At 53.8% G+C, this 25,488-nt stretch overlaps 2 protein-coding genes and 1 pseudogene across 3 annotated transcripts; 2 read left to right on the forward strand and 1 right to left on the reverse strand.

Moving 5' to 3' along the window:
- Positions 1-379: 379 nt before the first annotated feature.
- Positions 380-4,201, forward strand: LOC131398424 (glutathione S-transferase theta-2B-like). Of its 2 annotated transcripts, XM_058531925.1 has the most exons (6): positions 380-642; positions 1,085-1,160; positions 1,790-1,877; positions 2,965-3,115; positions 3,205-3,378; positions 3,692-4,201. In XM_058531925.1, the coding sequence occupies exons 1-6, from the start codon at positions 568-570 to the stop codon at positions 3,899-3,901; spliced, it is 774 nt and encodes a 257-aa protein (XP_058387908.1). In that variant the 5' UTR covers positions 380-567; the 3' UTR covers positions 3,902-4,201. The 2 variants fall into 2 exon arrangements, with proteins under 2 accessions (XP_058387908.1, XP_058387909.1); XM_058531926.1 differs by lacking the exon at positions 380-642 and having other exon boundaries at positions 650-1,160; positions 3,692-4,200.
- Positions 4,202-8,253: 4,052 nt separating this feature from the next.
- On the reverse strand, positions 8,254-19,736 carry LOC131398616 (proteasome subunit alpha type-1-like; annotated as a pseudogene).
- Positions 19,737-22,057: 2,321 nt separating this feature from the next.
- On the forward strand, positions 22,058-23,649 carry LOC131398425 (glutathione S-transferase theta-1-like). Its single transcript, XM_058531927.1, has 3 exons — positions 22,058-22,375; positions 22,694-22,825; positions 22,910-23,649. Exons 1-3 carry the CDS (start codon positions 22,082-22,084, stop codon positions 23,108-23,110), a joined length of 627 nt encoding a protein of 208 aa, XP_058387910.1. The 5' UTR covers positions 22,058-22,081; the 3' UTR covers positions 23,111-23,649.
- The last annotated feature ends 1,839 nt before the right edge of the window (positions 23,650-25,488 follow it).

Genomic DNA, 25,488 nt, shown 5'->3' on the forward strand with positions numbered 1-25,488 from the left:
GCTTGCTTGCCAGTTCTCCTCATTCGCTCTCTCCTCGCTGACTCACTACAGGCAGGAAGAGTTACCCAGGCTAGACCTTCACCTCTTTGCTTGGAAATCCCAGCTAAAGAGCCAAGTTCCGGGCTTCCCAGGTCCCCCTGCCACACACCTGGAGGACACGCGTCAGCCAAATGTCTGGCGCTGTGTAGCAGGGACCCCCTGGAACCTCTTTGCTATTTGTCAGAATTCTTTTCCCTAGAAGGGACAGAAACTCAATGCCAACTGGTGTAGGCAAAAAGAGGGATCTTCAGGCAAGCCCCCAGTTGGGGTGGGGGGGCGGGCGGCGTGTAGCTGGCCGGCAGAGGGAACTGGGGTCAGAACCTGCTTCTCTTCTCACCTCTCCTTTCCTCGCAGCGAGCTCCTTCCTGTCAGGCCAGCCTGCTCGGGAGCTCCGGAAGTGTGAGCACCGGTGGTCCCAGCTCCTGACGCCCACCTGTACCTCCCCGGAGGGACCTCCTCTCTCCCGAGTTCCAGTTGCAAAAATCCCCGGGACGCCGTCCGATCACCCGCTTAGGTCGCGGCCGGGGGATGGGCTGCTCTGAAAGACTCGCTGAGCCGGGCGCCCAGCCCCGACCGTCCCTGCGGCGCCTGGAGGATGTCGGGGTGCGGTGGGCAGAGCGAGCAGAGGAAAGAGAGGGGAGGGAGGCTCTGGGGGGCATTCCTGCCCTGCGGCTCGACCGGCGGCAGTGGTCTCCCTGACCCCGCGCCCCTCCCCGCCGTGCCTGGAATAGGGGGAGATGCAGGGGGCGAGCACCCACCCCGGCCGGCAGCTTTCTTCTCCCGCACGTTCCCTGGGACCCGGGTCTGGGCGGGGACGGACGGGTCAGGGACCAGGACCCGGGTCTAGGCCGGGCGGGGCGGTGGCGGGATCAGACGTGCAGCGCTCCGGGCGGGGCGCGCCCCCCACTGGCTGCGGCCTCAGGGGGGCGGGGCCCGAACCCCTAATTCCCGAGGCTCCTCTGCGCCCGCCGCCACTGCTGTCGCGGACCGCCTTCCCCGCCGCCCAGCCATGTCCCTGAAGCTCTTCTTGGACCTGCTGTCGCAGCCCTGCCGCGCCGTCTACATCTTCGCCAAGAAGAACGGCATCCCCTTTGAGATGCGCACCGTGGAGCTGCTCAAAGGTGGGCGCAGGCGGCTCCCCAGGTGTCCACAGGCCCGGTGCACCCACAGGCCCCTCGGCCGGCAACTCCCTGAGTGTCCCCACAGCCCCCACGGCCCGCACAGCCCCCTCATCGCCCACAGCGCCTCCCATGGGAGAATGCCCTCGGCTGTGTGGCCTTGGACAAGTCACAGGCCCTCCCTGAACATTAGCTTTCCACTCTGGAAAGGAGGATAAGGTGATCTTCTACTCTGGGGTGGAGAGAAGACACTTAAGAGGATTTTCAGAGTTCCTGTCTTGAAAGCAGGTATTTAAAGGCATGAACACTCAAGACCTCGGGGAGCACGCCATGCTTTTTGTGAGAACTGAGAGATGGGAAGAGCTGAGCCCCCAGTCCTAGCTCCATGACTTCTCTTCCCTCAACCACAGCACCTCCTGCACCCACCACAGCCCCTCGGCTGCCCTGGGAGGTGCAGGGCAGGGAGGCCCAGCCGAGGAGGCCCACACGGGGACTGGGGCAGAGCCCGCCCTGTGCCCAGACCCTGCTGTTTCTCAGGCCAGCCTGCTCTGGGGCTCTGGGTGGGGAGGGGGGGGAGGGCAGGGTGGGTGTGGCTCTTGCCCTGCAGGCCCTTCCTGACTCCTCCTCCTCAGGACAGCACCTGAGCCAGAAGTTCCTCCAGGTTAACAGCCTGCAGAGGCTGCCCACCCTCCAGGACGGGGACTTCGTCTTGACCGAAAGGTGCTCTCCTTCCCTCCCGCCTCCTAAGCCCCAGCCCACCCAGCCCCTGGCTCTCCCACCGTGGGCCCTCCCAGACCCCGAGGGGCAGTGAGGGCCAAGGTGAGGGATGTGGGGCAGCAGACTGCCTGGGGGAGCACAGGATGACCAGGGGCCGACACAGCCTGTCTGCTCCTCTCTTGTCCTCAGCCACCTCTTCTCGACCCCGGGGCCTCTCCACCCCCCGACTCCGGGGCATTAGAAGAGAGGACACGGGGACATTTGTCCAGTGTTGGACAGAGTAGCTTCAACAACAGCAGCTGAAAGGGCCTCTCTTGACTCCTCAGGCTACTGCCCAGGGTCTGCCAGGGCCTGAGGGCACAGCTGGTGGTGAGGGCCAGCCCCCGGGTGGGAAGAGGCCAGAAGGCCAGGCGGCTACAGGACTGATGGCTGGGGGACCTGTCAGAAGGGACGCACCACAGACCTGAGGACATGCTTCCCCTCCTGGTCCCCACCCCATGCACTGGGACATGCCAGGGACTCCATCGAGGACCCAGGGCCCAGGGGCCCTGGGGCAGGGTTCCAGGGGCCCAGGGAGCCTTTTCTGAGCTGTGCAGCCTTGAATAAGTCACTTAAGTATTCTGAGCCTTAGTCTCGTGGGGAGAAGTCTCCCTCATAGGGCAGCTGCTGGAATGTCACAGAGATGAGGTTGGTTTTGTTTTTCCTCCCCAAAGCCCCAGTACATAGTTGTATATTCTAGTTGTAAGTCCTTCTAGTTCTTCTATGTGAGCCTCTGCCACAGCATGGCTACTGACAGACAAGTGTGGTTCTGAGACAGGGAACCAAACCCGGGCTGCCAAACTTTTCACCACTGGGCCATCAGGGCAGGCTCCAGAGATGAGATTCTTAAAGTGCAAAGCAAAAGCTCCTGCCAAGAGTCAGTGCTCAAGACGTCAAAGGAGGGAGGATAGTCAGGAGGGCACCGTGAGAGGAGAGAGAGGAGGCAGTGCCCAGGGAGCTGGGGAGGGGAGGCCATCAAATGCAGACAAGCCTCAGGGCTCCACGAGCACGAGCCAGGGTCCTCAGCCATGGCTCCTGCCCCTGTCCCCAGCGTGGCCATTCTGATTTTCTTGAGCGCTAAGTACCGGACAGCGGACCACTGGTACCCAGCCGACCTGCAGGCCCGCGCCCACATCCATGAGTACCTGGGCTGGCATGCCGACTGCATCCGTGGCACCTTTGGTGTGCCCCTGTGGACCCAGGTAAGGAGAGCCGTGTGGGGAGTGGCTGACTGTCCGGGACTGGGAGGAGGCAGGGGCCACAGACTGAGGCCACCCTTTGTCCCCGTCAGGTGATTATGCCGCTCACTGGGACCCAGGTGCCAGAGGAGAAGGTGAGGCGCAACAGGACCGCCATGGACCAGGCCCTGCAGCAGCTGGAGGACAAATTCCTGGGGAACAGGGCCTTCCTCACCAGCCAGCAGGTGACGCTGGCTGACCTCATGGCACTGGAGGAGCTGGTGCAGGTGCGAGCTCGCTGGTGGAGCAGCGTCCCTCCTACTGCCACCCCCATTAGACAGCCAGAAACACTGAGCCCTAGAGAAAGTCAGGACTTTGCCCAGAATCACTGAGCAAGTTTCCAGCTGAACTGGTGCTGGAGCCCTGACCTCCTGCTGCTCTCCTGGCTGTGGGGTTTCACCCTGTTGCTCTTGGGCCCTGAGGCTGGCCACACTGCCCTGGGCTCACCTGGGGGCTGGGGAAAGGACCAGACACCTGTGCCAGTCCTGCTGGCATTGGGACCTCAGTATCCCCACAAGTTTCCCATCCTTGTCCCCACAGCCCGTGGCTGTTGGCTGTGACGTATTTGAGGGACGGCCGCGACTGGCAGCATGGCGTGAGCGAGTCGAAACTTTCCTGGGTGCTGGGTTGTGCCAGGAGGCCCACGGCCCCATCTTGAACATCCTGGAACGGGCAGCCAGCAAAACATTCCTGGTGACCCTCCCAGAAGCCTATCCGTTTGTGCTGCGTCGTATTTCCAGGATCCCCTGAGGAGTCTTGGATGGGGGCTGATGGTTGGATGCCAGGAGGTTAGCAATAAAGATTCCCAGCGTTTCTTACCTTCCCCTTTTCATCTTTTCCGTCTTGACTCAGTTTCTTGTCTCTGGCTCCAGGAGGAACAGTGCACAGGCAGGACACCTCGTGTCCTTGGCAGTGCTTCTCCTCAAGTGCAGCAGACATAATCAGTAGAAGACTAAAATCCACCATATACAAAGAGCCCCTAGAATTCACTAACAGGAAGCAAAACAAAGCAACTAAAAATCAGCAAATGCCATTGGTCTTTGAAATATAAAGAAGATTCTGAACACTTTGATCAAGGAACCAGGAATTATTGGTTTTATTACATTGTTGTATTATATAAAAGTTTGTTCCGGTAACACTCCTCATAGTTAACCAAAGTAACCTCACAGATGACAGGTCAATATAGCATTATTACCAGGACAACAAAATATTGAGTAAGAAAGCAATTAGAATTGCAAACTAGTAAAGGATATAGATGATGTTTCACAAGACGTACTAATAGTCTTTGAACAAGCACTCCTGTTTCCCTGCACAGTTTCAGAAGAAACAGCAAACTGTGGGGTTATAGATTGTCACGCAAACCTCCAGGTGTGTCAGTCGGAGACTATCCGTGGGATGGAGCCCACAACAGTTACATCAACAGAGAGGATTTTATATGAAGAATTGGTAACCAGGCATTAGAGAACCCTGAAGTCAGAGAAGACGCAGATGATCACAGAGGCAGCCACTCCCCCTAGGGCTGAGGGACTTGGGAGGAAATTGGAATTATTAGAATCTAGGTGCTGGAGGAGAGGCCCTGTGGAACTCAGACTTCTGAGGAGGGTGCTGCTGCCTCCAGAACACCAAGGAGGGCCCCGGGGGGCTGAGCTCAGACCTTGGAGAAGGGGCACCAGATGGAGGGTGCCGTACCTCTCAAGGTGAATGACAAAACCGGTCCTGGGAGTGTTGGAAAAACGTTAATCCCGGTTCAACTGCAGTTATTGGAGGACTGTTGCTGCCACCTGAGCAAAGACCCGTTGGTGTGGTGATGTTGACTGTGTCAGGAACCTTTGACCTCCTCCAGCTTCCCACCTACTGTATGGCATCTGGTGTCTACAGGACGGGGCTGAACCTGTCTCTAATGCTCTATAACTCCAGTATATTCATCTGAATTCCAGATGTCTCCAGCCATCTTAGAATTCTTTGCACCCACTCGGTGGTCTAAATCCCTCTGTGGGAGAAGCTGGTGGCCGATTGCATCCCTGTGGCCATTTCTGCCTGGGAATCAGAATGGCTCCATCTAGTTGAACTGGAATGCTAGAAAAGCAAAACAATTCTGAGGCACGTGGGTTTCCCACCTCATATTTTATACCCAGCCCAAATAGCACTCCCCTGGGAAGGTAGGAAACATCAGTCGTGCACCTTCCTTCAGCTTCCTAACAAACATGGGGTGCGCCACAGTGAGGGAGTTCAACCAAACAGGAGATAAGAAGACATTGGCTTCAGGACCATACTGGCATCCCGAATACCGGCTGTGGAACGCTAGGCTCAACCCCTGGTGTAGTCACCCCCAACTACCTGGGATGACATCCTGACGGTGATGGAAAGGGGTTGAGAGAAAGACTGCTATCTTCAAGTCCCTGAAGTGGACTAGCTTTAGTGGATGGCTCGATGTTGCTTCTTTGTTCCCCGGACTTGCCTCCTAACCCTCGAGCTCGTTGCTGGGTTTCGGTTTTGATTTTTTTCTTTCCTGCAACCTCGTTTTGGCATGTCCTTCCAGGCAGTGAAAGAGTCAGCCTCCCACTGCCCTCCTGGTGAAGCCTGAGCTTTGGGAAGCCGTGGCAGCACCCCAGTGGCTCTGGTCACAATTGAGGGTAATATCTCTCCCTGCCCTCAGATCTCTATGCCAGTCACAATGTCCTGCCCCACCATGGGCCTGGGGCTCTACCTGGACCTGCTGTCCCAACCTGGCTGCACTGTCACATCTTCTCCAGGAGGAATGGCATCCCCTCCGAGCTGGACACTGCAGAGCTGCTCACAGGTCCTGCCCCTCCCGTGCCACAACCCCCTCCTCACCCCCACCCCCTTCTCTGAGCCTAGAACTTTCTGGCTCCCTCCCATCTGTCTCTGTGCCTGGCAGGCTCCCTTACCCCGAGGGAAGGCGGTTATGTCAGAACACAGCCACCTCCCCATGTCCCCTCCCTGTGAACCTTGGGTAATGTCTTAGACAGCTTGAGTTGCTATAACAAAAACTCCATAGACTGGGTGGCTGGGATGACAAAGATTTATTTCTCACACTTCTGGAGGTTGTGAAACGCAAAATCAAGCTACCAGTAGATTCAGTGTCTGATGAGATCCCATTTCCTGGTTCATAGATGGCCATCTTCTCTCCTTGTCCTCACATGGCAGAAGGGGCTAGAGAGTTCTCTGCAGTCTCTTTTATAAGGGCACTAATCCCATTCATGAGATTCCCACCCTCATGACCTAATCACCTCTTAAGATCCCACCTCCTAATGCCATCACCTTGGGGGTTAAGAAATCATCATATGAATTTGGGAGGGTGATGGGGACACAGACATCCAGTCCATAACAGCTGGGCCCCAAACCTTGCCAGTATGGTGATTTGGGCAGCTGAGTGGGCCAGCTTGGGAGGAGGTAGAGGGATGGTGGATTCCTGGCCCTGGTCCCATCTGACCACCTGTGTCCTAAACCCCTGCCCTAGGGCATAATCTGAACAAGAATTTAGCCCAAGTCACAGGATGAGCAGGGTGCCCGTTCTGAAGGATGGCAACTTCACTTTGGCTGAAAGCTACCCGCCAACCCACACCCACCCCCGCCCTGGGCTCTTCGGGCACCTGGATCCTGCTGGCTCCAGCCTCAGGCAACCCTGAGTGTGAGCAAAGCCATTTGTCTTTGAGTCTCTTGTCCTGGCAGGTTCTACGGGAGCAGTGGCTTGGCCTGTCCTCCCAGCGTGTCAGGAACATCACTCCCGGTATCTGTTGTTTTTTCACCAGCAGGTGAAAGAATTTTACTTCACAGTTGCCTTTAAAATTACAAAGACATTATGTTCTTCATATGAAAACATTAGTACAGGTACCTATTAAATTGGTTCTGAGCAGCAAATCCAATGTGTGGGGAGTCTCCCCCACGGCACCAGGCCACTGCACCCTACTGGTGCCTGAGAATTCACCTCAATTCTGACATCTCTGCCCGGAGATTAGCATCAGACTGCACAGTTGAAGGGCTCAGTCCTAGAAGACGCACCCCCTCCTCTTCAGACGCCAGTCACAAGCCCAGGTTGTCACCTGTGCTTCTGACCCACTGGCAACAGCTTGGAGGTACCAACGACCCCCTCCTTGGGTTCAGTTCATTTACTAGAGCAGCTCACAGACCTCAGAGAAACATTTTACTTATTAGATCACCGGTTTCTTATAAAAGGATATAACTCAGGAACAGCCAGGAAGTGATGTACAGGACAAGGTATTAAGACCGAGTTAGCATGAGAGGCCCCATGTCTAAACCCCCGCCTCCCCCGTCTTCTTCTCACAGTGTGCTTTGAGGGAACACTTAGAACTGGAAACAGGCAAACTAATCAGTAACCAGTAGAGAGAATGACTTGTTAGCAGAAGATTTAAGTCCTCTGCGCAAACTGTTCCTTCTCTCCCCGATAAGGAAATAACTAAAGTTTTCTTTTTTGTTGTTGCTGAGGAAGATTCGACCTGAGCTAACATCCGTGCCAATCTTCCTCTGTTTTGTATGTGGGTCACCACAGCATGGCCGCCGATGAGTGGTGTAGGTCTACACCCGGGAGCCAAACCCGACCCACCGAAGTGGAACACACCGAACTTAACCGCTAGACCAGGGGGCCAGCCCTAACTAAAGTTTTCTTAGATTCCTCAGGAATGTCGCATTCAGCAGATCCAAAACTTTTGTCTACTGAGAGACGCCCCAAGGTCTGTGCTCATCCAACATCTGACCCTCCTGAGCCCCCTCCCCCACCCCATTTCCCTTCCATTCCCCTTTAAGATGGTGTATTTAGGACGATAGTCCGCCATCTTCCTATCAGCTAGCTCATCGCTTAATAAAGTTTTCTCTCTGCACCGCCTTGCCCCTTGACAGATTGGCTTGTGTCTGCTGGTGAGCAGATCGAGCCCTTGCTTATTCTCAGTATGAGGAATGGGCTCGGAGCTTTCATGCCCTCCCATTGTGTGCCAGTCTCCCCCAGATCTCCAACCCAGAAGCTCTCTGAACCCCATCCTTTAGGGTTTTTATGGAGGCTTCATTATAGAGGCATGATTGATTAAAATCATTAGCCATTGGTGATTGATTCAACCTCCAGCTCCTCATGCCTCTCTGGAGATGGGGGGGGAGGACTGAGAGTTCCCACCCTCTAATCACTGGCTTGACTCCATTGGCTACCAGCCCCCATCCTTAGTCACTTCATTAGCACAACAAAAGACATCTTCATCACTCTCAACACTCAGGAAATTCCACTGGTTTTGGGAGCTGTCATACATGAACTGTGGATGAAAACCAAATATATATGATTTATTCTTATAAATCATAATATTGCACCTATACTTTCTAGAAAACGATTCTATAGACTCTTTCAAAGAAAAATGCACCCCATTATATCCGTTCGGTAGTTGCTTGGAAAAACTAACATCTGGACTGATTCCTGAAACATACCATTCCACCACTCTGTATCTTTTGGTTCAAAGTATAGACTCTTGTCATCAGTATGTGTTCCACATTCTTGCCTACTTGAGGCTACATGCGTAGACTGGTTTATCACTTAATGTTCTGTGGGAGATCAAGATTTGGCCACCCTGAACTCTATCTCTTTACCTTGGTTGTTTTCTCCAGGGACATTTGACCTCCCCCACTAACTGCCTAAAGAATTTGACATGGTGGCTCCTTCCTGGAACAGATCTATCATGATGGCTGTAAAGATAATGTAGGGTAAATGTTACAATAGGAAAGGCACCAACAAGCCCCTCTTATCAGAAGTTCTGTCTCTCTGGCCACATTCTCTGGATGACCCTGCGAGGAGTTGCCAGACAATCATTTACATTTATAAGGGAAATCTCCATTTGTAAAGGTATCTCCCTCTCTGTTTTGAGAAGAGAGGGGGATGGCCTCATTTCTAGAGGCTTATCAATGTGGAAGTTGAGGCCTTAAAGCTGCATAATAACCTTACTCTTGTTTACTGTGCTTTAGTGGTAATCTCCTGTAACTGACTCCCCCCACCCCCAAAATCCTCCTTTGTCATTGGCTGAACATGGTATTTAAGACGAGAATTTCTGCTATTGTGTTGAGAAACGCAGTGTCCCTGCTTTCTCCCATGTATACATGTTATTAAACTTGGTATTATTTTCTCCTGCTAACCTGTCTTGTTGATTATTTGGCCAGCCATAAGAACCTTAAGGAAAAGGGCAGAGGGAGATTCTCCCTCTTCCCCCGACAGTTCCATTGGTTCATCAGCCTTTCCTGCAGGTTCATCAGCAGGTTGGTCAGGCTATTCCTTTCTCTGTGGTCTTTCTTCAAGAGCTTCCTGAAACGGAAGCACATCATCATCATAAATTGTAACCTCCAGTCTTTACCGACAATTCCAATGGAAATATTCTTTGTGCTTAGGCTGTGTTCTGCAGGAAGTGTGTCGCCTAATGCACACACATCATGCTTAACCAGTTCATTCAAATTGTATTCCATAAACTCAGACATATGTCTCTCCAAATCAGTGGGAGCTTTTTGAGAATGGGCTCCAAGTGACATCGCTCTGCCCTCAAAATCGTTAGCAGGTGGACAGGTTTGGAAAATGTGACGGCCTGTATCATCATAACCAGCAATCAGCAGCCTGACACCATATGGTGTGCAGCCACACTCTTGCAGTGGTATCTGGGTCTTGCTTCCCGTTAGAGACACAAGATTAGACACAGGGAGAGGTCTGTCAAATACAAATCTGGAATCCAAGTGCATAAAATTATCCAGGTGCATGAAATTACACAACAGTCTGGCATCAGCAGTGGGTCCTCCAAGTGAGACACCACTACAGTTGTCAGCATGGAGAATGTATCTCTGATGAGTTGCAAGCTCTGCTGGGCTCTCCTCAATGCACTCGACACTGCATGGGTTTTCAGTTCCAGACCAACTGTGGCTGAACCTTGTCTGGCAGCTTCCACTGCATATTCAATTTGATGAATCCTGTCCTGAGGGCTCCAATGAGTCTGGACGAGTCCACTAATTAAGGGACCATAGCCATTATTTTTGTTTCTTACTGGGCTCACCTCCTCTTGTCACAACATTTGTCTTGCCAAGCTGCCCCAATTGTTAGCTACTAACTATCAGTCTTGGGAAAAGGTTACCATTTTGATGGTATGGTCCTTTGACAAGGCCTTTTCCACTTAGGCTGTAAGGAGCTTTGTTAAATGGTGACTTCCCGATAAACATAGTCACCAGGCTGTAAATCATGAGTCTGTATATCTTCCTCCGTAGGTAAGTTTGCATCACGTGCATCGGCAACCAATTTCGAGTGTTCTTTTAACAGTTTAGTTAGGATTTTACAATGGTATGTATGTATGTACATACATACCATTTTACAATGGTAAAGTATGTCACCTTTTAGTAATGAAGATTCATATAATCCTTCCTCTAGAGGCGTAGGTCTCCCAGTAATAATCTCAGGTGGAGACAATGGATGCTTGCCAAAGGGTGTTGATCTTGGGTTAACAATACCGGTGGAAGGGCTTTAGGCCGAGGCAAAGAAAATGCATCTGTGAGTTGAGCCAATTGGGTCTTAATTATGCCATTTGTTCATTTCATTAGGCCTGACAATTGGGAGTGGTAACTGCAGTGAAGATGCTGCATAATGGGCCAGATTTTACGAATTTCCTTCATAATTTGTCTGGCGACAAGAGTCCCAGGTCACTGTGTACTTCTACTGGACTCCTCGTACTGGAATGATATGTTCCGGCAATTGTTTACTTATTGATTGAGCGGTAGCCCTTCGGCAGGAACTGCTCCAGCACAGTGAGAGAACATGCCAATCATAACAAGTACATACTGGCAACCTTGAGAGGGAGGCAACTGGATAAAATCCATCTGCCAAATTTCAAACGGCCTCACTGGCAAAGGGAAAACTCCCTTGGAACACTACAGGGGCCTCTCTGGGTTGTCTTTAGGGCAGACTAAACATTGAGAGTATATTTTCCGTGCTATAGTAAAAAAGCATTTCCAAAAGTACTCTGGGGCCCAATGAGTCAGATCATGAATATACTGTAGAAATGGAGCTTCCAAAGGAAGCATTGGGTGTTGATTAGGTCCAATCCACAGGTCCCTGCAAGAATCAGAAGCCCCTGTTTTTGGATCTAAATTCTTTTTCTTTTTCTGTGGCAGTTTTCTGAAAATCAAACTGAGCCTCAGTTAAGTTAGAGAGGACGAGGTACATGTCAGAGTTTGTGGAATCACCATCCGTAAGGCAGCTTGCTTAGCTGCCTGATCTGTTAACTTGTGTTTTGTTTGTTTGTTTGTTTCTGAAGTGTCCGCCTTGGAGTGACCTTGTACTTTTAATACTGTCAATTCCTTAGGGAGTTAAGTGGCTTTTAGCAAAGCAGCCGTTTATTTCTCGTTTTTAATATGTTGCTCAGTAGAGCATTAAAAAACCTGTTTTTAGAGCATCCCAAAATCATGGGCTATTTCAAATGTACATCTATTGTCAGTAAAAATACTTGCAGTTTCCTTTAGCCAAACGACAGACTCTGGCCGGTGCAACAAGTCTAGCTTGTTGTGCTGCGTGAGCGTGAGGCAAGGGAGCCCTCTCAAGAATGGAGACTGGAGGACCCACAGCACATCCACCTTGGTGTTTCCCAGTAGGTCCTCGCAAGTATGAGCCATCTGGGCATAATAGGAGGTCAGCATTAGTTAGAGGACTTTCATGTAAATCATCCCAAGAGTCAAAAGCTGGTCAGTTAATTTTATGTAGTCTTGATCCGATTTCATTGATTCGGCATCATCTGGGAGCAAGGTGGCAGGATTTAGCCTGTTACGCCTAAGCAGAGTTATATTAGGAGAAAACAAAACAATTTCATACAAAGTTAATCGACTCGCAGAATCATGTTGAGTGTGATGAGAATTTAACTGAATGAGGAGCACAGACAGTTAAAGGAGACCCCATCACCATTTCTTTAGTAGCCTCGCACAAGAGAGCTGTTGCTGAAATAGCCCTCATACACAGTGGAAGTCCTTTTGCTACCAAGTCTAATTGCTGCCTATAATATCTTATAGGTCGACGGTGATCATCGTGTTCTTGAGTTAATACACCTAAGGCATTTCCTTTGTCTTCGTGTAGAAAGAGAGAAAATGGCAAGTTGAAATTACGGTGACCTAAAGTTGGTGCCTGCGCCAAGATGGACTTTAAGGTGTTTATGGCTTTTTCTCCTTCTGATGTCCAGACTGGTCAGACTTAAGTCATATATATACAAAAGGTTGAGCAATGAGTGAAAAGTTAGGCACCTACTTCCTGCAGTATCTAGTCAGTTAAAAAAAAAATCCCCTCAATTGTTTTTTGTTAACAGTTTAGGAATCCATCAGGTTTTCCATTTTGGTTCTGTAATTTTTTAAATTTAGTTTAGCATTATGATCTGACAGTTTATCAGAAACCTATATTTTAGAGTAAGTGTCAGAGTCCTTTCCAGGAACCTCTCTGAAAATGAAACATACCTGCAAAAGCATCAGGGTAAAACAATAATTATCCATAGATAACAAAAGACTTAAAATTATACTGTAATTGACAAGGAAACATGGACATTTTTGTGACATATAACATTGTAAGATAATGACTAGAATTATGACTGATAACTAGGACAGATCAGAATTTGAGGAATGTTATACAACTTTTAAAACACTTATATCAGTGACATTTACTTATGCAATATAACATAAGAAGGTTTATCATCTCTTATTGGACAGTGCTTCCTATGTAATTTAACACACCAAATGAGTCTAATTAGTTTAATATTTCCCTCTTTATAGGAAGAGAAAACAAATTCTTTGAGAAGTCCTAAGGTCGATCAGAAATTTTCAAATTTCCTTTTTAAGTCAAAAGAAAGACGTTAAAATTGGGGGAAGTTTGTCAAAAATATCAAAAGGTTTTCAAGCATTTGGTCAAATAGGAAACAAGGCTTAGTTATCCATTCAATCAAGGTGACAACAGAAGATGTCACAGGCCAAAGGTAACCTTAATAGAGAGACCTCAGTCTTTTTGAACATAGGAAATTATTTTAACAAAACATTGATTTTCTGTCTTTGAGGTAGACTTACCCAAAGGTAAAGAAAACCTTTTATAATCTTTTTATCAAGAGCAGCCTAAAGTTCAGGAAGATTATCCGTTTAAGAGAGAGAAAGCCAAATTCTAATTTTGTACCAGCTTACTTTTGATAGTGAAACTTATTCACGTAATTAAATTTATTTTAATCTTAGCCAACATCACCGTGCACAAAACTCTTTCCTCAGAGCTTTACGTCCATAAACCTCTGTCACTTGCTTTTCACGTTCAGAGTTTGCCCCGTGCCTTCTTTCCTTTTTTTCTTCCCTAGTACTTTAGGACAAATTTATCTTTCTTAACAAAACAAAAATACCTCTATTCTTTATACCTTCTTTACTGAAAACATACATTTTACTTTCCTTGTATACAGGCTTTCTAGAAATAGGTGCTTTCTCATAGAAAATTTTTCAGCATGCACAAAACATGTTTATCAATAAACTCAAGCATCTTTCAGTTTCTCTAAGATAAGAAACCAAAGGCAGACAAATCTAGGCTTAATAATCGATTTATAATATTTTATCTTATGTGGAAATGACCTAGATACTAAATAAACTTTTATCCTTTAACTTAATTCAGCAAAACTCTAAGATTTTAAGTCACCAAAAGGTTTTGAAGGTATTTTAAGTACACACACCATAACAAATAATTATTATTAAAAAGTTTACCCCCAAAACTTTACCCTTTCTGCATCTACTCAGTTTACGTGTTCCCAATAGTTGTATTTAGATTGCCTACAAACTCTCATGAGACATCAGACAAAATCAGCTATTATTCTAAGTTATTATTTTTTTTTTGCTGACAAATTTTGTAACAGAGATAACATGTTTGTACCATATCCAATGTTGATAACTCTGAAAACACGTTTACTTTAATCAAACCAACAAACCTAAACAAGCTTTTATTGACCAAAGATCATTTTATAGCACGTTAACTTGAAAGACTTTTGGGGTTAATTTTTATTACATTTAGAAATAATCTATGTAAGTGCCCACTTCAAGCCCATTAAATAGAGCTCCTTCAGAAGTTATACCATTGGGAGGCAGACAAATATACACAGAGAGAATTATATACATAAACACACGGACAGACAGAAACAGAGATCTTTAAAATCTTAGCCATGACAAAGGTACAGATACAAAACTCAAAAGAATAGTTGCATCCAAATTGTTTTTCTGGCAGATGAACTAAGTTAAGTTTTTTTGCTCAGATGGCTAAAAATTTTTATTAAAGATTCTTTTCTCCTTTTTTTGTAAGGATCCTTTTCAGAGTGGTTTTTGAAGTCATTTTGTCTTTTAGAAGCTTCTGCATGTCAATCAAAGAATGCATTCTATTGTTTCTGAGAGGTCTTGAATCCTCTCTTGTAAGGGTGACCCTTCAGGCACACTTAGCTGAAACAAAAGTTCCCCAGAATGGCCATTGGAAAGTGAGATCTCCTTTAGTAATATCCTCCGACTTAGGGAGCCATTTGCAAGTTTGCGCTCCGTAAGTTTTGAAGGTAAAGTTGGCCTGAGTACTAGCTGGTGGCCGACTGTCAGACGTCCCACAGTTACCAGGTTTTGATGCTTTGTTTCCCATTCTGGCTCAGCAAGTCAAACCAGTGATTTAGTGTGGTGGATCGGAAGTGTGCTGTTTATGGGTGTAGCTCCTCCAAGTGTCACTGATGAGTCGGTTCCACCCTCTTACGTACCTCAGTTTCTCCTGTCGATTGTTTAACACAATCGTAGGGGTGCGGAGCGCTGGTAATCAACCTGATACCGCGTCCCCCGATGAGCCAAATTATTTAATTACGTGGTTTGGCGTTCCCTATGGGACTGCTACGTGGCTTGAGAATTGATCTCAATCACCTCCACTTGGCCCCCGGTCAAGAGACACTGGCAATGCCAGCAGAGGGAGCAAATGGCCCTTTTCTTTGGAGTCAGCTGAAACTAACCCTCATGCCAGGAATATTCTTTGGAGTCAGCCGAAGCTGGCCCTCATTGATGAATAGTTTTGATTTTCCCAAGCTGAACCAGTTTCTGATCATCAAGAGAGCCAACAGGGGAAAACTCTGACATTAGCCACCATCTATCCTCTCTCTTATTTCCCTTGGGTCTAAAGCCCAGAAAACCCGAGCATCAAGATTGGAATTCCCTTCTCTACAAGCACAGAGGACAGACACCCTGTTCCACTTGGACAATTATAGACGATTATTGAATAAACTGGGGGACCTGCAACCACTAATCGGGAGATCCCAGACCCAGGAAAGACTTGCCGCGCTGCGGCTGGAGCTCTGGGGAGCCAGTTGGGCACAAAGGGCCCTGCTGGTCCCACAGTGCCGGGTCCTCTCACTGCTTCAGGCAGTCTCAGGCTGTCTCTCCGGGTCCCTTCGTGGTCGCCAATTTATCGACTGAACTAAAGAGTCTGGGTGATATTAGTGAAGGAGTTTATTCAACCATCAGCGCAGGGACTTTGAACCCCGAGAAAACAGTTCAACAGATGCTCTGATGGAGCTGCTCTGAGGGGTGGGGAGCGTAAGTGCAGCTTCTCTCTCTTTCACAAACAGTGCACGTGCAGGGAAGAGGAAAAGAGAAAAAACTTACAATTAGAGTTCATATATGTAAAAAGAAAAAAAGGGATAGTGTACATCTGGCCTTTTGTCTAGATCTTACATTGAAGGGAACATAAACAAGAGTTCCTTGCTTACACATCAAACAAGTTCAGAGATGCTGACATTATCTATGTCTGGAGGAGGCAAGGACCAAAGTCATTAGTTATTCCCTTAGTCTCTAAGAAATGCAGCTGGGAATGTGAGAGCGAGGTACCCCTTCATCTCTTCCTGCTGTGGATCTGTCCAGCTGGCGACTTCTGTCGCGAGGTGGGGGCTGCACAGTTGTTGGACACAGGCTGAGGATGGCCTGCACGGCTGCTTCTCAGGACAGCCTGGATGTTCCTGTACTGACTTAAAGCCTCTGCAGTTTGCTTGCTAGATTCGCCTGTTAGACCAGGGGGACGGGTCCCAAAAATCTGTCCACACGCTGGGGATTTACATTTTTAGGAGTCAATCTGGGTACTTTTCAAGAGTTTAGGAGCCCTTTGCGCTTCCTCTCCTGTGACCTTTCCTGTCATTTGTGAAGGGCCCTCACACTTGCCTGAGGAAGGTGTTTGGGATACAGATGGACAAGCATCTTTGAACCCGAGGTCCTAATTGAGGCCTGTGTCCCTTCAGCAGGGAACGCCCTGATCTCCCCCAGCCCCAGCTGTCGCTGGCTTCCCTGGGGTTGGAGCCCTGGGGGGCTGGGCTAGGCTATCGCCCTGTCACCTCACCGTTTGCACCCCTGTTTCATAGCCCGCACCCCTGGCCTGTGGGCCTGGAGCCTGGGGCTCCTCCCATCCCTGCCCCAGCTCCTCGTCTCTCAGAAAGCCCTTGAACCCTTGCCCACCGAAGCCCCCCACCTGCTCTCTTTTCCTCGAATGTGACCCCTTGTTATTCCTCGCTAGCGGCTCCGCCAGTTCTCCGGAGGGAACAACCTGAAGTCATCACAAGTCTACCCTCGGATTTATAAGCAAGGGCTCCTCACAGCCAACCCTGTGCCCACACACACAGCATTTGGGAAACTACGTGTAAGCAACAGAAACAGCACAGGGCAAAGGACACCACTCTTCCAAGTTTCTCCCAGTTCCACTTGTCTCCCAGGCTCCCCACAGGAGGCCACCGGGCTGACGTGGGCAAGGTTCTTGGATGCGACAGTAGATGTCACCGCCGACCAATGAATGGGCTCCTTAACAGCACGCTCTGAGCCCACCTCTCCTGGGGCCTCGGGGCCCCGCTGTGCCCATCCTGGGCTGTTCCAGGGAGCACCCCGCAAGGCGCTGCGCTGCAGCTGTCCCGCCCTGGGGCGCCTGGTGGGTCTTCCCTCTCAGGCCGTGTCCTGGCTGCCCCTCTTTCAGAGGGTCCTGTACTCCTTGCTCTCCTGGGCCTTTTCCATCATCCCCTGGGAGGTTGGGGACAGGTAGCCGCAGCCTGTGCCTTCTTGATCCACACCGGTTGCTTTCTTGTTGTTCACAATTGGACAGGTTTATTATGCTCCAATAAAGTATAAAAGAAGTAAACCATCCATCAAGTTAACCAGTCACTCTTAGGACAGTGTAGGGGACAGGAAAGTCCTGGAGGATGACCACAGCTGAACTAGCCATGCTGTGCACCAACACAAGGGGGACGTGGGGATCCCTAGGTCACCTGGCAGGAGGAGGGGCAGAAAAGACCCGCTGGAAGTGACCTTGAATCCTGAACTGCTGCTCTTGGCAGAGGGAAGGGCCCGAGCTAACGCCAGAACCATGAGGACCCAGTGTGCTTGGGACCCTCCAGCAGCCAGGTGTGGCAAAGACGACGCTGGGAGGTGAACACAGTGGTGACACCGGGAAGGCCATCACAGCAAGATGAGCACAGGCTTTTGAGGCATGCTGAGGAGGGGGCGTCAGTTCCCGGGAACTATTGCCCAGGCATGTGACCGGCCGTGGGGACACGGCCTGACCACTGGGTGCCGGAGAGGGGTGGGGAGAGCTGGGTGGAGGAGAGGAATCGATCAGTGGTAGAGACCTCTGCTGGCAGAGGCCTGCCGGCTTCTGAGAGAGGTGGCAGTGACTGGGTACCAGGGTCCTCAAGGCCACAGCCCCCACCATGTCCACCCTGAGCCGCAAATACCAGAGAGTGGCCCACCGGCGCTGTCCCACCCACAGGCCCACGCCCGTGCGAATGAGTGCCCGAGTGGTCAGGACGACTACGTCCGGGGCACCTTGGGCATGCCCGTGCGGACCGAGGTGAGAAGGGTGACGAGGAAAGAGGGCACGACGAGGTGTGGGCAGGGCCAAGGTGCTGGGGAGGGGGATGGGGGCCAAAGACTGAGCCCACCCTCCGCCCACGTGACAGGCGCTGCCTCTGCTCATCTGCACACAGGTGCGCAAGGAGAAGTGGGCAGGAACAGGAACAGACAATTTCCTGGGGGGCGGGGCTTTCCTCTCCAGCCCCAGGTGATGCTGGCTGAAGCGGCTGGTGCTGCTGCAGGTGTGGCCTTGGAACAGCCAGGCAGCCTCCCTCCGCTGACCCTGTGCGGGGGTGCCAGGGGGGCCACCTCTGTTTGACAGACGGAGACCCCCCCACCCCCGCTCGCCTCTTGACTGCCCCTGGAAGGGGCAACGGGATCCCATGGCCGCCACCCTGCCCCAGGCCTTGGGGGGCTCAGTGATGTGGCTGTCCCTGCCTCCTGCACCGGTGTCCCCAGAATCAAGGCCGCAGCGCTGGCCCGTCCATGACCCCACAGCACGTGGCTCTTGGCTGTGATGCGTTGGAAGAGGTGGCCGTGGCTGGCCGCACGGCGTGAGCGAGTAGAGGCTTTCGTGGGTGCAGGGCTGTGCCAGGAGGCCCTGGCCCCATCCCGAGCGTCCTGGGGCAGGCGGTCATCAGAACCCTCCCGGCACCCCGACGAGTCCATCCACAGGTCCTGCTTAGAGGGCGAGGAGACGTAATAAGACAACTCCCTGGTCCCCTGTCCTTGTCCTTCTCCCTCCGTTGTTTTTTGTCTGTCTCTGCGTCTCACCCTCTGTTGAACAAAGGAATGAAGGGATGAATGAGTGAGTGAATGAAGGAGCCTCGCTGCCCTCCTCCCTGTCTCTGTCTCCTCATCTTGCTTCCCCGTCTCTCTCTGTCTGTCCCTCCCCTCCCTCACTAGCCCCCTTCACCGCAGGCTGTGGCCCTGGATCCAAGATGCCAACCCTGGATGGGCACTTCCTACGTGGGACCGGGTTGCGGGGCTCAGGGCAGCGGGCCAAGGGCTCCCTGACAGCTGTAGGCGTGCCAGGCCTGGGCCCAGCTTCCCACCACAGGCTTGCTGGGCGGTAGCTGGCTCTGCCAGGCCTGCCTGGCTCCACTCCCCATCTGCCTGGGCTCCAGGACGGCTGGCTCTGCATAGCCTGGCTCCTGGGGCCGCCCAGCACTGGCCCTCCCTCTCCACTGGGGAAGGGTCTGCGCTCCCTCTGCAGCCTGGTGGCTCCCAGGGCCTCTCCTTGGAAAGGCCTCCCCAGTGAGGCTGCCTCAATCCCAGGACTCACTCGCGGTGGCCCTGCCTGACCCAGTCAGAGTGGCCAAGGAGTGCAGGGTCTTCACAGGCTGGGTTGGGCCATGTCCTGTCCCTGGAACCAAGGGTGGGGGCAGCCTTACTCAAGCCACATGGCCTGTGAGTATGTGTGTGTGTGGGTGGCATGTCTCCAAAAGTCCTGTCCACTAAAACTTCAGTTCCAGTGAAAAGAGGGGAGAAGGCATTACAGTCCCCTTGCATGGGTCAGGGAGGCCAGACGTGAGAGTGGCTCTAACCTCCTTGGCCCCAGGATGGTCTGCTACCTGCTTCATGACCTGCCCAACCAGCTCGGCCAATGTGGAGGCCAGGTCCTGGCTGTCCTCCCCGTCCATGGAGGCCCCCAATCCAGCGCCCGCATCCGCAGACCTGGGTCCTGACACAAGAGAGGTACACAGGGCACTTCAAGAGGGAAGCCCAGGCAGGCAGAGAGGCGAACGGACAGGGCCAGCGAGTGTGACCACAGTGGCTGAGGGGGTGTGGGGGTGCAGGGGTCGGGGGGCTGAGGGCTGTGGGAGGGTGTTGGGCAGGGGAGCAGGGGGTCAGATTCGTACTTGGGAAATCCCTTGTGGCTTTTGGAGCCGCTGCAGGAGCTGTCGGAGCCCCTCCTCTCTTCCACTCACTGTTGCAACCAGTAAAGGCTGTTTGTACCGTTAAAGAAGAAAAGAAAAAGATCCCCTCTGGTCCTGTGCTGTGTGGACCAGGACCAAGTGCCAGGAATGCAGGCAGGGGGCTGGTCGGGGAGCCGGTGAGGTTGGCCAGGCCACCAGAGGCGGGGTGGGGGGTAAGTGGCGCAGGACGCAGAGTGACAGCACTTGGTGATGGAGGGTCGGGCTGGGAAGAGGACAGACTCCCTGGGGCCCTTCCTGAGCCCCAGGGGGTGGCGGTGCCACAGCTAGGGGGTGGGGGGCACTGGACGAGGGCAGCTGACAGGGCTTTACGGTTACTCAGAGTGGAGAGAGGAGAGGCCTGGGCTGGGAGGCGTGTAGTCTGTGAGTGTGTGACTGTGTGAGTTTGTGTATGACTGTGTGTGTGTGACTGTGTGACTGTGAGTGTGTGTGACTGTGTGACTCTGTGTGTGTGTCTGTGTGACCGTGTATGAGTATGTGACTGTGACTGTGTGAGTATGTGTGTGACTGTGTGTGTGTGTCTGTCTCAGTGTGTGTGTGTCTATGTGAGTACATGTGTGTGTGAGTGTGTCTGCCTGTGTGTGTGTGTGTGTGGGGCACAGGCGCGGTGGGAGGGAAGACACAAAAGGCCCCAAAGACCTGAAGTGTGTGCTCGCCGGCTGGCCTCCCAGCCCGCCTGTCACCTCCACTTGGCAGACTGTGGAAGTGCCCTGCCCCAGAAGCAGAGATGGGGGTGCAGCCCAGGAGGGAGGGGGTTTGGCCCCAGCCAGGGGGAGGGAGCGGGAGGGAGGAGTGTCCACAGGCTTGCAACACCCTGTGAAGGAGGAGGAGGGCCCGGCAGGGGACCCTGCTTTTGGGAAACCAGTGACCAACCCCCAACAGAGGCACGGCCCACCCCGCCTCCACTCCCCAAAGGCCAGGATGGGGGGCGGCTTGGCAGGGCGCCCAGCAGGTCCTGGAGGAAGTGGGCTTCAGGAAGGGGCACAGGGCTCGGCCCCACTTTGGAGGGGCCAGCAACCCCGGGAGGCCTGAGTGGAGGGCAGGCGAGAGCGGGCTGGAGGTCTGGCGACAGTGCTGGAGCTCTTTCTGGGCCTGTACTCGCCCCCCTGCCGGGCCATCTACATTTCGCCAGGAAGAAAGCTGGCACGGGGTGAGCTGGGCAGCTAGGCCGGGCCCCATGCAGGGGGCGCCCGGGGGCCAGACCCTGCGCTGAGCCTCCCCTCCTCTCCGCCCCGCAGCGGAGCACCGGAAACCTGAATTCCTGAAGGTGAACCCCCTGCGGAAGGTGCCTCCGCTCAGGGATGGGGACCTCCTGCTGGCCGAGAGGTAATGGTGACTTGGGGATGGCCCAGGCTCAGAGCCAGGCCTGGGGAGGCGGAGCTAGGAAGGCAGAAAGCTGATCACCGCTGGCGGGGACAGCTTTCCAGACTGCTGGGGTCCCTTCCTTCTTCCAGCCCGCCCAGCTCACAGAGCAGAGGGCTGGACCAGGGGGCTGCCTTGGAGCTCACGCCAGAGCTTCAAGTGAGGAGGGGCACGGGTCACCCAGCCAGGCCTGGACGACCTGCAGCCGGCTGGGGAAGACCCAGGCTCGAGGTGAGCCCCTCCCCAGATGCCCCCAAGGTGTCCTTTCAGAGTCACAGGGGCCGGGCAGCCGCAGGTGGCAGTGGGCTCTGAATCCCAGCTCCCTGTGCCCTCCCTCTCTGCCCACGGGCAGGTCACAGACCTCGTGCCCCAGGTTTCTCCTCTGTAAATGGGATAACAAGGTAGCCACCTCCCAGGGCTTGCCCGAGGATGGAAACTGGGCACCAAGTGCCAGGAACCCAAGGGGGATTCAGAGAGGGGCACCCTCTGAGCCTCCCCCAGACCCGGGGCACTGGAGAGAACCGGCCCAGGAAGGGAACCTGGAGACCCCTTGGGCAGGGCGTCCGTGGCAGCTCTGCCTCCCCCTGAGTAGCACCCCAATGGCAGAGAGGGGGCCTGGAGGCCGAGGGCGGGCTGGAGCAGCAGCCGCGGTTGAGGGAGGTTGAAACCTGGGCACGGGCAAAGCGGAGTTTGCAAATGGAGGAATGAGCAGTTTGGTGGGGGGAAGAGGCCCCTGGAGGGGGATGTGGGAATGGGGAGGTCCTCCCCGCCCACCCACCCCTCCCCCCGCCCCGAGGCCGAGCTGGATAGAAAGCCAGTCAAATCACCCTGCTGTGGGAGATGCAGCCGCCCTGTGCTGGTGGGCGGGGAGATCTCTGACACCGCTGCCCGCAGTGTCGCCATCCTCTTATACCTGAGCTGCGAGTTCCAGACGGCGGCACACTGGTACCCGCCCGAGCTGCAGGCCCGCGCCCGCGTGGACGAGTACCTGGCGTGGCAGCACGCCGCCATCCAGCTGCCCGCCACCAACGTCGACCTGTGCGAGGTGAGCCTCCGGGCCAGTCATGCAGGCTTGGGCCGGAGCCAGGACCCCCAGAGCTGGGAGGGGCCAGTTGGCCCAGATCCCGCCTCCGCTCCACTGCCCCCGCCAGACATGGCTAGTCGATCACAGCACTCTTTCCCTTGAGCCTGAATGAAACCTCAGAATCCTTCTGAACACAGGGCCCCAGAGGGCACCACTAACGGATGGGGTGGAGAGGAGGCTGAGGAGGCTGAGGAGGCTGGGGCCGGGGGGCCCCGAGGTAAGCTGCCCGTCTCTTCCCCACCGGGTGTCTCCTGCCCCGCTTCTGTGGACACCACAAAGCTGGAGGAGCTGTTGGGGAAGCTGACCCGCACTCTGCAGCACCTGGATCGGCAAGTGCTGGCGGCCAGGCCCTTCCTGGCCACTGAGCAAGTCTCCCTGGCGGATCTGATGGCATTCAGGGAGCTGATGCAGGTGAGGTTCTGCTGCCTGAGCGCCCTCTGGGGGGAACTCTGGGCACCAGGCTGAGCACCCCACCCAGCTGCCCTGTCTCCCCAGCCCACTGCAGTCGGCTGCGACCTCTGCCAAGACTGGCCCCGGCTGGCAGTGTGGCAGGCCCACGTGGAGGCTGTCCTGGGCCCCGAGCTCGTTCAGGAGGCCCACAGGCTCGTGCTCCAGCCTCGGGACCACCGAGAGGCCCAGTTGGACCCCCAGCTGGCCCAGAAGCTGGTGCAGCGGCTGCAGGAACGGCTCCGCTGAGAGGGGTGAGCCCGTATCCGTCACTCTGCCGTCCACAGTAAACACGCTGTGTGCCCCACACTTGTCTCCAGCCTCTCTCTGCCCCACGTGGGGCCTCCCCATTTCCAAGCAGACAGGAATCTCCCAGGATCACCCAGCACGAGTGAGCAGCACTCAGGCCTCCCCGCGGGTGTCTAGTTACCTCCCTCACCACTGGGTGCTGAGTTCCAGGTGCACGGCCACTGCCTGTCCCAACCCCGTTTCTGGGCTCCTCTGCATCTCACAGCCTGGCTGGCCCCCCTTGACTCCCCGTGGTGTTGTCCCCAACACCCTGACGTCTCCCCACGCCCCTGTTTCTCTTTCTCCCAATCCTTTCCTAGCCACGGTTCAGGCTAGGTTCACCTGAGAATGTTCCACATTCTCTGTTCTGGAATCTTCCAGGGGTTCTCATCGCCCCACCCTCCTTCTGGACCCCGCAAAGCCTCTTTGGTCGCGTTCCACAATGAAGGCCTGGCCCCGAGAATTCCCATGTGTAAGCAGACACGGCCACAGGCCGCCAGGGAGGGAAGGACAGGGTTGCAGCCGCCCCCATCCCCTGACTCCAGGCCAGGGGCCTGTCCCTATTCTACTCCTGGTGTCCTCAGAATCCTTGCTGCTCTGAGAATTCCCGGTTTCCGGGCCTCATGACAACACCAAGGGAAACAAGAAGTTCCAGAACGCGGGGGCCTGGGCCTGGGTTGGAGAGGGCAAGCCACAGGCTGGCTGGTGGGCACAGGGCCCGGGGTTCAGGCGGCACACAGCTCAGGTTCAGGGCCCACCGGCCTGGGCTGGAGGGGGCTCAGCACAGTCTCAGCATGGTCCTGGAGCTCTACCTGGACCTGCTGTCGGCGTCCTGCCGCACCGTCTACATCTTCGCCAGGAAGAACAGCATCCCCTTCGACTTCCAGTTTGTGGATCTGCTGAAAGGTCGGCGCCCTCCGCTGCCCAGGCAGCCCGGTCCTGGGGGAGGCAGGGCACAAGGGCATTTCTGAGAAGCAGAGACAGAGACCCAGGAGACCCCCCCCTCCGGCTCCCCAAAGTGCACAGGGGAAGAAAAGGTTCCCAAGGGAATTGTAGGCTGTGCACCTGTCCAGCTGCCTTCACGAGTCCCCACTAATTCTGCTCCACTCTGATGAACGGGCTCTTGTAGGGCAAAGCGGAAGGAGAGCTTCGGAGGGCCCTCAGGCTCCCGCCCAGTGCCCTTGCCCTCTCCTTTGGGAGTCCAGCGTCTTGTGAGCTGCAGCTCCTGCTGGTTAGGTTGGCAAAGGATGCCGAGGTATGCGGTCATTCCACATCTGGGAGCTGAGACGCTGCTTCCGTCCCCACCCATCCTCCCCCAGTGTTCAAACCTGCCGAGGGTGACACAGACCCTGGGGAGGTTCAGGACACCTGTCTCCAACACCGCCCCAAGCATGGAGGAGGCTCTAAAAGTTCAACGTGCAGAGGCAGGAGCCCCTAGAACATAGAGGAGGAGACAGGGGAGCTCCAGAATCTCATGGGGTGTGAGTGGAGCCCCCGGAAATGTTTCCAAGGGGGGCAGCTGGTCAGCGAAGAGTTAAAACTCCTGCCCCCACCTTGGCTTGGTTGCATATGAAAGGCTCCCTTTGGATTCCAGCTGTGTGCTGGATCTGGGGCTGCCAGCTGCCCTGCTCCGCTTGGAGGGGGCTATGGGGCTGGGGCTGGGACCCAGGCTTTTAGGGCTTCTGGTGATTCCCAGGCTGTGGCTTCAGGCCCAGAGTTGGGGATGGGGCTGGAGGCCTCCAGCTTCTGTGAGCCAAAGGGTTGTCTGGGTCACCCCGCCTGGGGTGGGGACAGGAGTCCTGATCCTGGTCGCTGTTCTGCCACTGACTTTCTCTCTGACCTGGGGCGAGCCATGGGGTCCTCTGGCCCTCAGTTTCCCCTTTTTGAGAAAATGGAGAGAGAGGCACTTCTGCCTCTGGGAGACGATCTCTCCCCTGAGGTGCCAGCAGCCTCAGACTTTTCCTGCCCCTCTCAGGCCACCACCACAGCAAGGAATACATCGAGATCAACCCCCTGAGGAAGCTGCCCAGCCTCAAAGATGGAAAGTTCATCTTATCTGAAAGGTAGCAGTCCTCCCCAGGGTCCGGCCACCCGTCCCTGCTCCTCCTGAGAGATTCAGCCAGAGCCAACCTGCTGGCGCTTATTTATCTTTTTACTATGGGAAATTTCACACTTACACTAGAGTAGAACAAATCCTAACCGATGAGGAGTATAACCAGCCCCCAGGGTCCCCCACCCAGCTGCAACTGTGTCCACTCAGGAGCCCATTTCGCATCATCTGTGCGCCGCTCTGTTCCCCTGCCTCCCGGCCACCCCATCATTTCATCCGTAAATGTTTA

This window comes from Diceros bicornis, chromosome 35 (assembly GCF_020826845.1).
Source record: "Diceros bicornis minor isolate mBicDic1 chromosome 35, mDicBic1.mat.cur, whole genome shotgun sequence".
In the NCBI taxonomy this organism is placed as follows: Eukaryota; Metazoa; Chordata; class Mammalia; order Perissodactyla; family Rhinocerotidae; genus Diceros; species Diceros bicornis.

Bases quoted from the DNA above. Each gene is read 5' to 3' on its own strand.
- LOC131398425 (XM_058531927.1), top strand. From the start codon at position 22,082: ATGGGGAGGTCCTCCCCGCCCACCCACCCCTCCCCCCGCCCCGAGGCC. The intron at 22,376-22,693 runs GTGAGCCTCCGG...GACACCACAAAG, and splicing joins CCAACGTCGACCTGTGCGAG to CTGGAGGAGCTGTTGGGGAA. The intron at 22,826-22,909 runs GTGAGGTTCTGC...CTGTCTCCCCAG, and splicing joins CATTCAGGGAGCTGATGCAG to CCCACTGCAGTCGGCTGCGA.
- LOC131398424 (XM_058531925.1), top strand. From the start codon at position 568: ATGGGCTGCTCTGAAAGACTCGCTGAGCCGGGCGCCCAGCCCCGACCG. The intron at 643-1,084 runs GTGCGGTGGGCA...CTGCTGTCGCAG, and splicing joins GGCGCCTGGAGGATGTCGGG to CCCTGCCGCGCCGTCTACAT. The intron at 3,379-3,691 runs GTGCGAGCTCGC...TTGTCCCCACAG, and splicing joins CACTGGAGGAGCTGGTGCAG to CCCGTGGCTGTTGGCTGTGA.